Source organism: Opisthocomus hoazin, chromosome 7 (assembly GCF_030867145.1).
Source record: "Opisthocomus hoazin isolate bOpiHoa1 chromosome 7, bOpiHoa1.hap1, whole genome shotgun sequence".
Classification (NCBI taxonomy): Eukaryota; Metazoa; Chordata; class Aves; order Opisthocomiformes; family Opisthocomidae; genus Opisthocomus; species Opisthocomus hoazin.
Genome location: NC_134420.1, coordinates 20,810,318 through 20,827,560, shown reverse-complemented (window position 1 = coordinate 20,827,560; position 17,243 = coordinate 20,810,318). Strand labels below are relative to the sequence as shown.

At 37.8% G+C, this 17,243-nt stretch overlaps 1 protein-coding gene across 1 annotated transcript in view; it reads left to right on the top strand.

The window, feature by feature from the left end:
* The window catches only part of OTOG (otogelin), a 125,767-nt gene that overhangs the window by 27,604 nt on the left and 80,920 nt on the right, over nucleotides 1–17,243 (top strand). Inside the window, exons 9-17 of the mRNA XM_075425267.1 lie at nucleotides 1,537–1,667; nucleotides 2,501–2,607; nucleotides 3,378–3,487; nucleotides 4,307–4,432; nucleotides 5,308–5,416; nucleotides 6,263–6,309; nucleotides 7,187–7,332; nucleotides 14,102–14,234; nucleotides 15,570–15,747. Coding sequence (XP_075281382.1) covers nucleotides 1,537–1,667; nucleotides 2,501–2,607; nucleotides 3,378–3,487; nucleotides 4,307–4,432; nucleotides 5,308–5,416; nucleotides 6,263–6,309; nucleotides 7,187–7,332; nucleotides 14,102–14,234; nucleotides 15,570–15,747 — 1,087 coding nt within the window. The remainder of the gene's footprint in view (nucleotides 1–1,536; nucleotides 1,668–2,500; nucleotides 2,608–3,377; nucleotides 3,488–4,306; nucleotides 4,433–5,307; nucleotides 5,417–6,262; nucleotides 6,310–7,186; nucleotides 7,333–14,101; nucleotides 14,235–15,569; nucleotides 15,748–17,243) is intronic.

The following is a 17,243-nucleotide window of genomic DNA, read 5'->3' as shown; positions in this document are numbered from 1 at the left end:
TTTCAGGTTAAATAGATGTTATTTTGCTTAGTTTTTAATTGTAATGCTAATTGAATATAAGATCGGCAACTTTTTAATTGCAAAATGTGATATGGAAATGGTTCTGGTAGATTATATTGTTAGTGAAAAGGGCCAATTTCAATATTTCAATATTCCTCTGGGGAGGAAGATCTTTAAAAAGCCTGACAAAAAGCTGTCTTACTCCTTTACCTACAATGGTATTTGTACTTCAGTTTCCTAGCACTTCAAAAGTAAAATCTAATTCTAAATGTGCGTTGCCCTCTTAGCTAGTTTATATAGGAGTCTGTGGAAGCCTGAGATACTGCTCTTGGGGAAAAAAAGCAATAATTTTAATTAGTGAATCAAATTCATGGAGACTGCCACATCTTGTTTGATCTGGCACTTCATTTATGCTAACACTTTCAGAAGTGACCAGTGATCCTTGGATGCCAACTTCAGATACTTTGAAGAGTCTTCGATAAATATTGAGTGAAGACCTCTATAAAATAAAAAGAACTGGGGAAAAAAATCGGGCCCCTTGAAAGGGATCTCAGGTGATAAGAACTTCTGGAAATCATTGCTTTGGACTGTTTAAATCGTTGTTCCTCCTCTTTAAAATGAGGATATTTCTGTAGAGTACTACCTCAAAGCTCAGAGTACATTATGTAGTAGATTTGCTCTCTTAAGTGTGCCCCTCAATTTTTAGAAAGCATCAGCTCTGCACTAATACCAGCTCTTATCCCCGTTGAACAGTTCACTCACTGAATCAAAATGCTTAAAATAATACAAAGATCAATAGCTCATTGTCCTCACCGCCTTCAGAGACTTTCCTCTACCCTCTCACCTTTCTCAGGGTATCTCAGTCACATAAAGCTGTGATTGTAGCACAAGTAGATATGCTGCATACTAGCTGTATCTAATTAGCTTGGAGAGCAGTAGTAATAAAGATATGGCAAGATATTAATTCATGGGTAATCCAAGTAGTAAGTAAAGTCGCCACTTGCCTATGATGGATAATACCTTTCTTAGCTAGTTTAAAGCTAGCATGGACATTTCTACTGAAGTGAAAAAGTCATGTCTTTGCTTGGTTGATGTATACAATCATTCTGTAGCCTTGCAGTGACCCAGGAATGCCTCATCTTTCTTGGATTTTAGACTCTCTGTTTCATTTAAAGTAACAACGTAGACCTGTGTAGATACAGTTTATTACAGCTTTCCTTTCCTTTCTTCCATTCAATTACTGTGGCAGGCACAGTCCTGCTCGCTAAAGCCCTTCCTTGCTAAGTCGCATGAGTATGCTGCTTTCTGCCATTCTGAAGCCTTTCTGCTGTAGTCCATTTTAAAAGTATATTTGTTTCTGAAAAGGACCAGATTGTCTTTGGACTAATAGCTGATTCATTTAGTTGTAGGAATGGTTTGGCTCTCTCTGCTTCATGTGATATTTTGATTATTGAGATGTTTCCCTGGGGAACCTTATAGAAATGTTGTCATTCTTGCAACTAGCTGTGTGACTCCGTGTGTGTGTGTCTTGTTTAGGAAAACTGACAGATGATGTAACAGAATTCGTAGAGAGCTGGCAGGAAAATCCTCTGCAAGGAGCACCCAATTGGGATAAATCTCTTCTCAATGAACCACCCTGCCTGACACAAAGCCATGAATCTCTAGAGGTTTGGATCAACACAACAGGATTATTACAATGTTTGGTGACTCTAATTGGAGCAAGAATTTGGCTTAACGCTTTGAAGGAGAGTGTAAATTTTCTCAGCTCTGCTTTGGAGAGGTGGATTAAAATGGTTGCTGCAGCAGAGCTTCCATTGTCCCCTCCTTTTCCCACCACTTTTCTTCTGTATGAGTTTAAATTGAATTCTTGATCTTTTCAAATATTATATTGTCTGTATAGCAGCCAATAGAATTGTTCGAATCTGAGGTTAAATGAATGAAAAGTTGTAAAGTAGGGGTGCGTTCTAGAGCTGGTTCACATTCCTTCCCTTAGGAAGGATAGAAAAAGGCAGGGAGGCAAAACCAGAAAGAGAGCACAGTTAATTTGCCACTGTTTAAAAAATGAATTGTTATTACTTTTGTCCATCACATTGAAGTAGTTTTTCCTTCTAAGTAATGTTTTCAAGATATAACCATGAAATGAAGTGCTTTCAAACTAAAGCTGATGCCAGGCATGTTTTATTTCTGTTGCCTTTTACTGTGCAATTTAACTAAAATGAAGACTGTTTCAGGTGATCTGGGCTTAGCTGCAACGTGGTCTGTGCCTTTCTAAGGGAAGGGGTATTTTTTTACTACTATTGGTATGACCGTAGATAAAAGATTCAATATTCTGAATGTCGTGGAGAGTACTATGTTGCTAGCCACTGCTGCTAGTTGATAAGAGGAGAGTGATTCCCAGTCACAGACTGAAATGTCAGTTCTGATTTTCTGTAGTATTCTATTCTGCTTAGGTTTATTTTTGAAAACCTTCTCTTCACAACAGCTATCTCATTCATTTCAGAGGGCATATGCTTTGTGTAACATCCTGTTACATCCCCCGTTTGAACAATGTCATGAATATGTGAGTCCTGTTCCTTTTATGGCAAGCTGCACCAACGATCTTTGCATGTAAGTGAAAGTTTTTAGGTCATTCCAAAGCTATTATAAAAAACATTGTCCTTCTATCATGAAAACGAATTGTAAATGTTAACATAACCAATGTGTGTCTTTTTCTACATATCAGTTTTTCTGTAACATTCTTCTATTCTCTTGCACTTCTCGCTTGTTCTAGATTTACTGCCAGAAATCTCTGTAGAGTAGATCGTGTTTTCTTTGGTATAAGGATGACCAAAATCAGGCCTAGATATTTTCATAATTTATTAGTGCACCTTCCCTTGAGTACGGCATATGTTTTGATTCTGAATGTGCAACTTCATTAGTATTTCTAACCTTAAAGTAAAGTAATAGTGAGTCTGTTTGGCATCCTCAAGGCGCATGTTAATCCAATGAAGGTGGTCAACCAATGAGTATTAATCCAATGAGAAGTGACTCACTGATGGAAATCTTACACTTTTTTCTTGTGAGTTTTCTGAAGGATGTTTTTCCTTTTGTAAAAATTGAGACCTCTATTCAAGTCTATTTATATTGCTATATCTCTGGCTTTCATGGACTTATTCAGGCAATTAGCGTCAGGTCTCGAATGTATTGATGACCTGTCTTCAAGTGTGGCAGAATGTCTTATCCATTTAAGACTTTTAACCTACCCAAACAACACAGTACCTCAGAAAATTATTAGATTCAAACAATGTGGTTGTATGCCATGCAGCAGCATTCATGAGGTTAAAATTGCATGTTTGAATGTAGGTGGAAAATAATATTTCAGTTTTTGTTTGTGTAAGGTCAGCGGTTGGTAATGCAACTTGGTGTCGAGCATTAACAGAATATGCCAGAGCATGCGCCCAAGCAGGAAAGCCACTTCATGGATGGCGAATGCACTTTCAGCAGTGTGGTATGCAGATCTTTTCGTACTTGGAAATACTGCTTAGTAGTTGTATTTTGAAAAGAGTGCTCTTTATACTTTTACTTCTTTGTCCTTCCTCCTATTTTGAATTCATTCAGTTCTCAATGAAAACGTAAATATGGACTCACTTCAAAGCTAGTTAAATGCAGTGGAATTTCTTTTTTATATGTGCAATTTTTACGGAATGTATTGAAAGCACTAAGCTTATTGAAATTTGTTTTAAGAACCTGCTTACTGAAATATCAGAGATTCTTTTAAGATGATTAACTATTTTTTTTTCCATAGAGCTACTCTTTCAAATATTGTCAAAGTCTTCATGGCTTTCCGATGTATAAAATGTGGGTCATGAGCGTTAAAATGAAATTTGAATTACACTTGCATAAGTCATGATCTTAGGAGTTACAGAAAGGAAGTTTGAAACAAATCATCTAATTTCTTCACCTGTCTGGAACACAGGACCAAAACTGCTTTGTCGTTCATGACAGAAGATTTTCCTTGCGTTTCAAAAAATGTTTATTAATGCATGTTCTACCACTTCTTATGCTGGTTTCCTGTGAGAAAATTTCCCGGAGTCTCCCTTGGTGCAATTTAAGATCATTCCTTGTCAATGCACCTTTAATGGACAGAATATGAATATATGCGTATTGTCTGTGTGTGTGTGTTATGAAAGACATTGTTTCATTGTTCTAGACAACGGATACTCAATTGACTTACCAAAAAGTAAATACCTGAAATTTTACCAAAAAGTAAAGCCCTGAGGCAGTAGCACAATACGTTTTTATTTCTCTGTCTGTTTCTGTTTTTCAGTGATTACCTGTGCTGAACCCTTGACCTACAATGAATGCATCAACTGTTGCCCTGTTTCATGTCATCAGCAATCACAGTGCATTGACAGTGAGCTTCCCTGCATTGATGGATGCTACTGTCCAGATGGTAAGTTTTGATTCTCAAATAGATAGTATTTGATTCCATATAACTTTCAGATTGGTCTCCACCAAGTTTATAATACGTATATGGCCTGGCTAGATTAAGACATTCACAGGAGCTCTTCATAAACACCATGCCAACAAAGTGTAGATGAATGACCTTATTTTCCTCATAACTGACAAGAGCCTTTTCCTCTCTCTAAGAAGTGGGAATAGGTTTCAGCACAGATCCATGTTCTAGCTGTAGAGCTCCACAACTTGAGTGAAAAATGTGGTTTACTCTGTTGTTGACAGGGCAGCCATCCTCCTGATTCTGGTAGTTGCTGATTTTTTGGTGTTTTTTTTTGTTTGTTTGTTTGTTTTTGGGGGGGGGGAGGATGAGGGAGGGATATTTTGGTGGGTTGTTTTGGTGGTTGTTTTTTTTTCTGAAGAATATCTGCAAGTTCAGGTGCTTACCAAAAGAAAACAAAAAAATCAAACAAAGCAAAAATCCACTATACTAAAATAAGGACCATACAGAGGCACAGATTTGTAAAGGAGTCAAAAGAGAACTCAAAGGTACTCAAAGCAACATGGTTTGGTGTTTCTGTGGTTGTTTTGGGTTTTTTTTGTGTGGGTGGTCTCCTCCCCCTCTCCCCCAATATTAAGTACCTGTTACTTATACTACTGTTAGTGTATCTCAAGCAATTTAGGGATTTGGTCCATGTAATGTAATTTATTTAATATAGTTCAAATGCACACTTGTTCTGCAAAAATGACTACCAAATAGTCTAGAGTTTCATTATCATATATGACTGTGATGTTCTTGGGTATACTTGTTAGTACTCCATCAGCCATTTGTACAGGTGTTTCACTTGTTTCTTGTTGTTTTATTTCTTCTAGGCTTAATTTATGAAAATGAAGTGTGTGTCAAGCCTATGGACTGTCCTTGTGACTACCATGGAAGTTTCTTTGAAGTGGGTTCAGTGGTTTATGAGGAATGTAATAACTGGTTAGTAATTTTTCTTTTTACACTGTGGACTTAATCCTGTTGTGGTCATGAGAGAACTTCTGTAAGGTCTATTTCAGTTAAAAAATAAATAAAGTTGGTAAGTCCTTACTGTTTCTACATACAAAACCTGTTGTTTCATGTATGTTTTGCAATGAAGGTAAAAGAAACTATAGAGCTATTAATGTCTAAGAAGAACAAATGACAGATATTGCAGAGAACACTGTAATATTTAATGCTCTTTTCACCTTGAATTCTGCCTCAAACTAAAAGGAATCTAGTTTTCAAAATCTTAACGGGAGAATTACTTTGACTTTTTGTCTCCTGGTTGTGTTGTCTCCCTTGAACACAAAGAGCTTCATGTCATTGTGACACTAAGCTGCGGTTTTGGGAATTTCTAAGTTAATTTTCTACATTGGAAAGGAAAGTTTGTAGGAAGAGATAATGCCTTTTATTGGATCAACTTAATTGAAGAAAACTGGTGAGCTTGAATAGTGCAACTTCTTTTTTTACAACAGTTCTATTTTTTTTAAGTAATAAGATTCAAATTCCTTGTGTTTATTCTTCTGAATTTTAATCATCCTTAACTTTTATAATGGTTATCAAGGACCTAAAAAGAAAGGTGTTACTGAACACATGGATGAAATTTCACCTGATTATATCCTCATGACAAGCTCTTGCCACAGCTTCCAGGCATTATAGTGAATGTGATAGCTGTGTTGTACACTTCTCTGAGACTAAAGATGCTTGGTGTTCATTTCATTGAGAAGGAATCCAGGAAGAACAACTGAGGGACAGCCATATATACTTCACCAAAAAAAGCATGAAACCTTGTTGGTTTTATTTCAGCACTTGCATTGGAGGAAAGTGGATTTGTACAAATCTTACGTGTCCAGGTATGTGAAAGTCTTGAATAATTTTTTAATAACTGAATTTTTACTTGGGGTAAAATATTACTGTTAGATCTTAACATGATATTTCACTATATAATTTGTAATTTTAATTCTATCTACATATAAATACATCTGTACACAGAGCAGATTAAATATTAAAAGGATTTGAATAGCAGGCAGCTGGCTTTCAGCTTAGTGCAAGAATGTGTCTCCCTATATGTCACTATAGTGTCTCTGGTAGATGGCACTACCTGGTCACCCTTGTCATTTAACTGAAGTTCCATATGCAATCTTTACTTGACAGACTTATGGCGAGACTACTTCCCCCCCAGTATTGCTGGCTAGTGATATAGTATCTAGGTATTGTACAAATATCAGTTAATTATTTTCATAACATGTTTGTGGAATGAGGGGTGTTATTACCACTTCGTAGACAGGCATCTGAACTACAGAGATTAAAGTCAAAAGGATTTTGCGTATTAAAGGTATCCATGGCCTTATGGTTCTTGTATCTGCCAATAGATTCAATCACTGGTCTGGTCTTAGAGTTATCGATTAACTGTGGGAGTGATTAATGCTTCTGCAAATTGGTTTTTAGAGCCACAAATCAAATATCCAGATTGTAAGGATCACACATATTATTGCCTCCTTCTGGGGGAAGAATTATTTAGTTATCCTGGCCCGTCATCAGGTAAGAACTCCGTAACAAAAGCAAGGATGAGGCTCAGTTCCTAACTGTGTTCCTAGTATATGGTTATAATATGAATACAATTTTATAAGTTATAGCATCTGTCAGAGTGTATGAACTCTACAGCAGTAAGAACAGTTGAGAGTATACTGACTTTTCTACGTACTTAGATACATTATTTATGTTTTTCAGCTGAGTGCTCAGTTTCAGGAGACATCCATTTCATGACCTTTGATGGGCGCAAATACACTTTCCGAGCTACCTGCCAATATATTCTAGCAAAAAGCCGTACATCTGAAGCGTTTACTATATCCTTGCAAAATGCTCCTTGTGGACAGGTAAGGCTTAGAATCTTCTCATAATGCTTATATCCTGAAGGGTTTATTGATCGGTGGAAAAAGGATTAAAAATGAAAGATACCTGCAACTCAATATATTAAAATTAATCAGTAGCAATAATTTTCCTTAATGATTGGATAGTTGAACAACAAAAGTGCAGAGAAGTCCGTACATAAATTCTCACGTTGGCTTGCAATAAATAGGAAAGATTATGCTAGCGTTTAGATTCAGCGTTCACTGATGTCATTCAACGGAATATGGTGGTTCATGCAGCATGTTTTTTTGAGCTTTCTGAGTACATCTTTGTGGATCTGCGGCCAGTACAAAATAAGTGTCCTACTTACAACTGTTAGAAGCAAGAATGACTTTTTTGTGCCTTGAATATAGATTTCTCTTTCAGCTTTGTTTTTGCAGCTTGAAATTTACTTACGTTGATATGAAAAACTTTGGGTAGCTTTTGGGACAGCTCTCGGATTTGGCTATATGTATACGTCGGTGTTACTGTTGTTAAGCTGGTATCCTCTACAATTGATTTCAGCCAAACATGCATGTGCATCTATATAGCTGATACTAAGAGTGCTCATACTTTATGTATGAAAGTTTTTGATACTGTACACAGAAGCCAACCAAATATTTAATCTGTTTTACATCCAAGACCCATTCTCCTTCCTTTGTGTAAGCGGATTTCTGAGCATGTATTATAACATTTTACGTGTGAGGTAAGGAACACTGGTTAAGATTTTCACTACAGCATTTAAATGTTAGTAGTGTTCATGGGTCTTGTAATTTTGAGGAAGTTAAGGCAAGTTAGAGTAGATCTTAAACATAGGTGGTGTGAGAAGTGTAGTTGACTGAGTTGAGCTGTCTTCTGGAGTTGGGCTGTTTCTCACTGATTCTCAGTTCTACATATGCATGTAAGGGCAGAATTTGGCCCACATTCATATTAGGGTCATAACGCTACTGTGAATGCCTGCTTACTAAGCTGGTGGACTTACTGTAGGGCCAAGATGTTAAACTTTGTATCTTGGCCAGATTTACTTTCTGTCTCCAATGGTCTTATGGAACAATTATTACCTAGGAGCAACTGTACGGGCATTTGAAGAGTATATAGACTTAAATATGACTTTTTGCTGTGTTTCTAGACAATGTACTATATGTTAGGCCTGAACTGTAGCTCTTAGCATAGTGAGTTTCCATATTATTGCAGTTACATACTTTGCATAAAGTCAGATTTAGCACTATTACTTTCTGCTTCTGTGGAGGTAACTACTTGCTCTTCATTATAGTATTCTTTTGTGTTCTAAATAAGTGTATGATTCTATAAATCTTTTTACACTAATGATTGTATTCATTATTCTCTGCAGCTTTTATTGTTCATGCACTTGAGATCTTGGGAAGAAAAATGATCATATAAGTTGTTATGCCACACTTTCTATAAGCGTATTTCAGTAAAGTCATTTGTCCTTGTGCACTGAAACCTGTAAAACTCTGTATGACAGAGAAGACCTTGAAGCAGAAGGAAGTCATATTAAAGCTGCATTGACAAGTTTGTTATAATAGAAATAGTTTGCAATCCAGGTAAGAGATGGGAGACTGAGTGCATGGAGTCCCCTTCTCATCTCAGTGATAAAAGCTGAGAGATAAAAATAGCTTAAGTGGGTAGATAACAAATATGTTTTCCAACTGGATGATCTACAGATAAATGTCCCACTATGTCTTCTGCGGTTCCTAGGAGAAAAGTGTCAGTGTGTCAGGTGAGGTATGTGACAGGGCATAGAACTTACCAGTGTTGAAAAAGAAGATGCCTGTGTTGTGTATAACACTGCTTTATTATGCTCTAATAGCATCTAGCTATTCCTTGAGATAGAAGAGTTACGATGGGGGCTGTGAAGTGAGATCTTTGCGAGGGCATGGATGTTAAAAAAACCTTCTAGCCTTCAACCTCTGTGTGCATCATCCTTTGGGTTGGGAAGAATCTGGTGATCCTGCTAGTATTTCCTGTTGATAGGAAGATTGAGACTGTTTCAAGATGCAATATATCTGATCATTGCTACAATTCCCCACTTCAAGTGTGTATTGGATTTAACTTACTCTGATTTTAAGGAGTTCAGTTGGCTTCATTCTGTGCTAATCTTGGGATCCTGAGAAGTTAAGTCAATATCATAATTTTGAAGAAAATAGCATAGCTGTGAAACAAAACAACATAGCCATTCAACATACACATAAATCTGTTCACAGTCAGCATAATGTTCTCAGAACTTCGCAGATTCCAAGAAGCTTGAGAAAGGTTGAATATATATTGAAGCTGTGTCCTGTATTATATGGTTGAAGATAAGCAAAGGGGATCCCCAAAGAAACACTCCAGGCAACTTTTTTATCAAATGAAAAATGAGGCATGATTGACTTGTTGCAGAAGCCCACAGTGAGATATCTTTCAGCCTGACCTGTTGAAAAGCCCATCCAGGGACAACAGAGGTCTGGAGCAAATATCTGCTATGGTAATGTGCAGGGTATGTATTATGGGTCTCATTCCCTTATGTGTTACAGAACAGTTATCTCTGTGCAAAACAGACAGAAATGTGCCTTTTAGTTTATTGTTGTGGTGACACATTTGTTGCGGAAAGCGATAATCAAATTAGTTGGCTTTCTGCAGCACTTGTGAGACTGCAAAGCCTTGCAGTAATTCTTGCATCTTCTTCACCCTGGCTTAGGAACTTTCCTTAATGTTTTTTCTGTGTCCAAGTGGTTTGTAGGTGAAAAACAGATTCTCTTGGCTTTTACTACATGTTGAATTTCATATTTCACCTAACCTTTAACAAAGCTAGCATGATCAGTACCTGATAGGTATAGATTTTTACAGAGGTTTGAGTGAAGCATTCTGGGCATTAACAGCCAAGTGGGTTATCAGAGGCTTATGTGGTCTGTTCCAGGGCTATGTGCTGCTAATTTAATTATCAGTGTACAAGTGGCGGGAGGGTAGGTAGTGAGAACAGTTTGTGTAGTATAATGCAAGAATGTGAGGTTTCAGTGCAGCTATTCAAGTGTCTAGCTATCAGCTAGCTGGTATCACTTGGCAGAAGAGCTGCTTTATGGTTCCCTAGGCGCCATCCATTATCTTTTTCCCATTTATAAAAATTAATGAATTGAAATGGAAAACTAAAAGATTCGTAGTGCAGAATCTCATATTTCATTATGGTTTGAGATTTTATGTGCTTGTTTAAAAAAAAAACCCAGTATCGGTCCCATCTCATTCAAGCAGATTAAAAAATGTAGAAAGAAAATACCTAGGGAGATTTTAGCCCTTGGAATCACAAAGAATCCAGTCATTTAGAGCCTTAGAGCTGGTGACATAAACAGTCATCAAGCAAGAAGTTGCTTCAAAACAATGTGAAATTTTGTTTAAGCACTTTTTGGAAGGAGAATCAGTCAAGTGATCAGCACAGCTTAACCTTATCTGAGTTTCAGGTAACAACCTCACTGTCTTTGTAGTTTGTGTGAGGAGAAGGTCTTCTGAATATAGAAATTTTTTTTAAGTGTCTAGTGAGAGACATGGCCACTCCTGTTGAAACACCTGCTGAAAGTTGACAGGGGCAGTGCTGTGAAAGACACAGTTCTTTGAAACAGAGAATAATTGTCAGGTACAATTTCTCCTTTAGTTTCAGCATGAAGGAATAATAAAGCTTTTGTCAATATTGTGTAGTAATGTATATACTGTGCAAGGTTGTTCTGTTGGCTCTGGTCTGCTATGCATACCAGCTGTGTTATTCTTTTATTTTCAGCTTCTTAAAAGGTTGACAAAATCTTCAGTTTATAGCCAGAGTTGCTGAATGATATGCACAGAAACCTAATTGCTTAGTAAAGAGGCAAGACAACAAGACAAGCTGCAAGAGCGTGCCTTCACAATGCAGATGTGTCTTCACTGTCAGTCCAGGAGAGCTGGTTGAGCTGATGAAGTACAGTTGCTTTTATAATCTGCCATTTTTAAGTGTTGTTTTATCATTTCCACTGTTGGTGAAAGGTCACTGTTGCAGTATTGTTTAGAGACAGGGAAATTCTGAATGTAGTTTTTAATCTTTACTCACCTCTGTGTGTACTTGTGTGTCCATGGTACTTGAAGGACTGACAGATGGTCTGCTCTGTGCTAGTTCAGCATGCATCAAGGCCACATGGTAGCGTTCAGAGATCATTGCAGCTCTAGTAACCATTTTCAATAAGCAGGGTAACATTTGCGCTGTATTAAGCAAGTCCCAGTGAAAGTCAGCGAGAGTTGGATAGAAGTGTAAATCTTTGAACTGGACATCCTAATCTGCTCAGTGAATAGCGCTATTCACAGCAGAGCTTTGCTGTTAGTGCGACTGTCCAAAGGTAAGGATATTTTCACAGAATCACAGGATGTTTGGGGCTGGAAGGGACCTCTCTGTGGGTCATCTAGTCCAACCCCCCTGCCAAAGCAGGGTCACCTACAGCAGGCTGCACAGGACCTTGTCCAGGCGGGTCTTGAATATCTCCAGAGAGGGAGACTCCACAGCCTCCCTGGGCAGCCTGTTCCAGTGCTCCGTCACCTTCAAAGTGAAGAAGTTCTTCCTCATGTTCAGATGGAACTTCCTATGCTTCAGTTTGTGCCCGTTGCCCCTTGTCCTGGATTTTAACTAAATCTTGTTCAGTGCCTCTTTCAGCACTGAAGGTGCTGAACATTTTGCTAATTCATCGTCTATTATACCTTTGCTGTAGGCAGTGGAACTGAAAAGTACAGCCTTCCACAACTCTACTGGACACTTCTAGACTGCAGCTCAGGGCCAGATCCAATCAATGAGAATTTTCCTGCAGTGAGACCTAGGCTGCCCTTTGACCAAGTGATTTCAGACATGTTTTGGCATGTAAGATGTTACGAGACATTAAAGATACACAATCAAAATGAGAGTAAAATGAACTAGTAGTGTGCCAATAATCACCTGACCCAATTTTTGTCATTGTTCTTGAAGACCTTTTAAATGGTTACAAGGTCTTGTAGTGAAGGAGACGCTGAACAGAAGAAACAGCAGCTGGGCGCCTCCCCCTTTCCTCTGTAGATGACAGGGAATAGACAGTCTCTTAACTTTATCCAGCCACATTCAGCCAAGGTAAATAAGCTGATGTGTCAGAAGCAATAGTAAAGAGATTAGAGTATAGCAGGAGTGGCAAGAACTTAATTCCTTCCTAGAGCAAAGAGAAAACAGAAGGTGGACTGTGATTCTGGTGTCTTTCAGCATGTAGCAAGCTGAATTACAGGATGCTGACATGGTAAAGTTCAAGTCATCGATTGATCCACCTCTGTGCCTGATTCTCAGTGGTAGAATGATTTTCTTTTTAAGAAATTTAGCAGTGATCGAATTAATTCTGTTAAGAAAATTCTGACAATCTTCTATGATTAGTAAGCATGCTTTAATAAGCATTCTCTTCCTATTGGCGTTGAAAGCCAAAGTACTTGTAGTTACTCTGAAAGGTGGAAGTCCTGGCCTGGAAACTTTGATAGGAACTGACTAGTGTTAATCATCTCTCTCACTAGTATCCATGTGATTTAGTATAGGTGTATTTGTTACTGTGATACATTGAAAACTTTCAATGTTCAGTCACCCTCAGGCTTGTGCTGCTTTCTACCTGAGTGGTATGGTGTCTAGTCAAAGATCACTACAGTGACATAAACCATGTAGGAATATTAAGTAGTTTGGGACTTCATTTTAGGTACCAACTAGTTTCAGGACTTGCTTGAATGGAAAAAAGAATATTCAGCCTAACTAATGTAGAACAAGCATACTATAGATGACTTCCATTTTGATGAAAACAGTTAACTTGAATTCAGTTCTTGATCTTTAAATTGTTGTGAAACTTTCTTGTGCAAGCCATGTACCTCCTTTATGTTGTGAAACTTTAGCATTTAGCATGAGCCTCAGTACTTTGTTTTTTAGGATTTCCATTGATTAGCTGCTTTTGGTAATGTTGACAATGAAGTGCCACTGAAGAGGGTGGGCATAGGTAAAGCAGATGAGGTTGATCTAGAATTTTTTTGAATATGTTTCATCCAGACTGAAATGCAGTATTCCTTTTCATCTTTTTTCTATATGACATTTTGACTTAGAGAACTGAAATGGAAATAAGAATGGTAGCAACAATAAGCAAGTTGGGCCAGCTGGGTGTTGTGATATTGTATGCTATCACGATGCTGCCTTTCTTTCATCAATATTCATCCAGGGAGCTTATGAACATTCTCCACAATTCCTCTCAGAAATAACGAACTTAAATGCTGTTTTAAATAATGATTCACAAGATGGTTCTGTCTTTCATTATTGTTTGCCTTTAGAATAATTTTGTATCTTAAATATGCCTTAAAAGAACCTGGGTGTATCAAAACACTTTAAAGTACAAATTTGTGTTTCTGTGCACTGCTATGTGTGTAATGCAGCCTTGTTTTGTGAGCATTAACTCAGCCTCAGTGGGTCTTTAATCAGGGGGTCTCATGAATTGCAGGTGTCTTTGTACAAAGCTATGCAAGAGTTGTTTAAGTTTCTCATTCCAAATTCTGCTTTTAAGCTGTATTTGCATAACAGGTTAGCGCTGTATTTTAACATGCGTGTGAAAGCATTCAAAACAGTAAGTTTTCTTACTTAGCTGTATGCTTTATGTACAAGATACTACTGAAAATTTTCCATTCCCTGCTAATTATAGCTTTACTTGCACTGTTATTTAACAGTTATTCTACTTTTTTCTTTTTTAATTTATTTTGCTCTTGTAGAACCAGGATGGATCATGTATCCAATCAATCAGCCTTATTCTTAAGCAGGACCCCAAGAGGCAAGTGACACTGACTCATTCAGGAGATGTTTTGGTGTATGACCAATACAAAATTAACCTGCCTTATGCAGATGGTAAGGAGGAATATATAAGTATATAGCTCTTACCAAGCACTAAAGCAGTATTTTAATGGCACATGTGTATGTTGTGATACTGTCAATATTGCTGACTTACTGAAGTGGTATATTGTTAATATCAGCATTATTAACTTTTTATGAAATGTTTCACAAATTAACTGCTAATATACTTTTTACACTAACTATAGGAGTTGTACAGTAGCTGTATTGGGCTGGTGCCTCTTATGTTAAGATTGAGTACGTTCTGTCTCTAATAAGTCCAAATACCATCCCTCACATTCATAAGGTTGGTTAGTTCTTTTCTGAGGGAAAATTTTTTTCTCTGAATCTTGAACAGAATAATTACTTTTCCCTTTTTTATAAGGAACTTGAGTAAATGTAAGTGGAAGGAACCCTCTTGACCCTTAGAGATAAGCTACAGATTTTTGGACAAAAAATTTCTTTTGTCTCTTTTTCCTTTGAGTTTTTAAATCTCTCCCTCTGGAAGATACTATTAAGTATTCTACATAAAAATATATGACTGTGTTCTGTGAGATTCAGTGTTAGGTTTAATGAGAGCTTTATATGCAAATCATTAGTACATTTGATGTCTTTGGGGCTGTCCTGGATTTGGCCAGGACAGGGTTAATTTTTCATCAGAAGCCAGGAAGGAACACAGCCGGGCAGGCTGACCCAACCTGGCCCAACAGAGCAGGGTATTCCATACCATGTGCCACCATGCCGAGTTCTGGTTGTGGGGAGCTGGGCGGCGGGAAGGAGTCGCGGCTTGGAGCTCGAGGTGGCGGTGTGCATTCTGCGGTTTTGTTTTGTGTATTCTCCTTTTCTGTATCGTTGTTGTTACTGTTCCCTCCGCACCCCAGCGGGAGGAGGGGCGGCAGAGCAGCCGCGTGGCCCTTTTGTTGCCGGCCACAGCCAAACTATAACAGGGGCCTTGGCTCTTTGGGAATTTCCCAAAGAAGGCTTTAATACAGGAAGGATGTTGCTGGTGTTAGGATTAGGTTGTCTAAAGCAAATGGTCTGCAATGTTACCCGCAATGTTTGTATCTTTAAACTACTTTGCTTGTAGTCGACCTTTATGAATATTCCAGTGAACTCTGGATGTGTTTTTAAAAAGTGTAGTGACTGTCATAAGTTTCTTGTTTGCTTATTGGCCTGAATAAGGGTAACCTTTTATGAGAAATCAATGATTAGGGAAAAACAGGGCCTTAATACGAAAAAATGTAACTTACATAAAAATGATACAAAACAAAAAGAGTGAAATGACAAGAAATAAAATGCAAATTACAAGCAGGTTTCTTTTTACTTTCAACAATCTCTATTTTTTCTCACCAGAGTTATTTGAAATAAGGAAACTCTCCTCTGTATTTCTTCAAGTAAAGACACACATTGGATTACAGATACTGTACGACAGAGAAGGACTGAGGCTTTACCTTCAAGCTGATGGACGGTGGAAAGATGATACTGTGGGCCTTTGTGGAACTTTCAATGGAAATACGGAGGATGATTTTTTGTATGAATAGCTGCAAGTTTTCTGTTTGACAATATTTTAATATCTACAGTTAGTGGTAGATGGAGTGTGTACTGAAGTTGAATGGATAGATACCAAGAATAATTTATTTTGAAGTTGTGTTAGTGAGATAGTTGTAGGTTTTAGTTTGCTAACAGAAAATCTGTAACTTCAGCTATAGGATATCAAGCCAGGTTTTGCCTAAAATATTGGCTCATAAGTGCTAGTTTATCTGAAAAGTTTTGTCCAAAATATGGAGTAGCCTGTATAAGGGACTTTCCATCTCTCTGCTACTCTTTGTCACTTTCCAGCTCCTATTTTCTGCTGCAAATTCTAATCTGCTCTCTCTGACAGAGCCTCCATTGTTCAGCGTCTGCAGGCCAGCAACAGGAATTGGCTGTTGCTGGAGCTTCGCTGCGTTGTGATGCAGTGAAAGGTGGTCAGAGCTGTCTGAGCACCACAGTCAAGATTGCTGTTTGTCCAGCTTCTTTGTGGCATAGTTCCTGCACATACTAAAGAACAAATTTGCTTCCAGAGGACTGAGCAGCCTAATGGAAGTGAGAAAAGGAAAACAGGAATTTAGAGCATGACAGAATGTTTCTTTGACCAAGAAAAAAAAAAAGAGTAGGCGAACTTCTTTCTCTCAAAACAGTTAGAATTTTTTAAACCAAAACAAATAGAAAAAAGGGAAAATTTCCCATAATAGTTCCCATTTGAAAAAACACACAAAAAAATACACTAGTAGATTTTTGAACAATTTCTGTCTTAAAGGTTAAAAAGCATTATCAGGATATCGTTTATAATAAGACTAGGAAATACATAGACAGGAACTCAGTGAAGAGATACTATTTATTTAAAACTACTTAAAATATTTTTCTGCTTGAAGCAAGTAAGTCTTGTGTATTTTTTGACAGTCTTTGGACTTGTTCTCAAATAAGCTAGAAGTTGTTCTATAGTTGGTATTTGTGAAGAAGTATGAATTGTGCTGAGACGACACAAACCATAATACACAAGCATCTTGACATGTACAAAAACCACCTGATGCACACTAGATTTGGGAGACTTCCTATAGACAGTGGTGTGTCTTGCAACACCTCCACCCCAGCTACTTTACTGGAAGTAATACTACTGGTTGTATGCCTAATGCAATCTTTTCCCTAGAGTGTAATATCCCATATTTAAATGCACAGTTTTGATCATTCTCCCTATATTCATGTGCCTTGGTTATTTTGATCAAAGTCTTTCTGTCTTTCAGCTTCTGCTGCACTTCTGCTTAGCTGGGCCTCATGGATATCTATTCAATTGCTTTTGCAGTTACGTCTCTGGACCCTTGGATTTCTGTTCATTTCTCTTTCTTGCAGGGACTATACAGCCTGGGAAGTCAGCCACCCAGGAACAGACAGGAAATTATAGGTAGAGGAGAGAGAAAAGTGGATGAGATATCACTGAGGAGGCAGAAGTATGAATGAGAGTGCAGACTTTCAGGGCAGTGGTGCTCC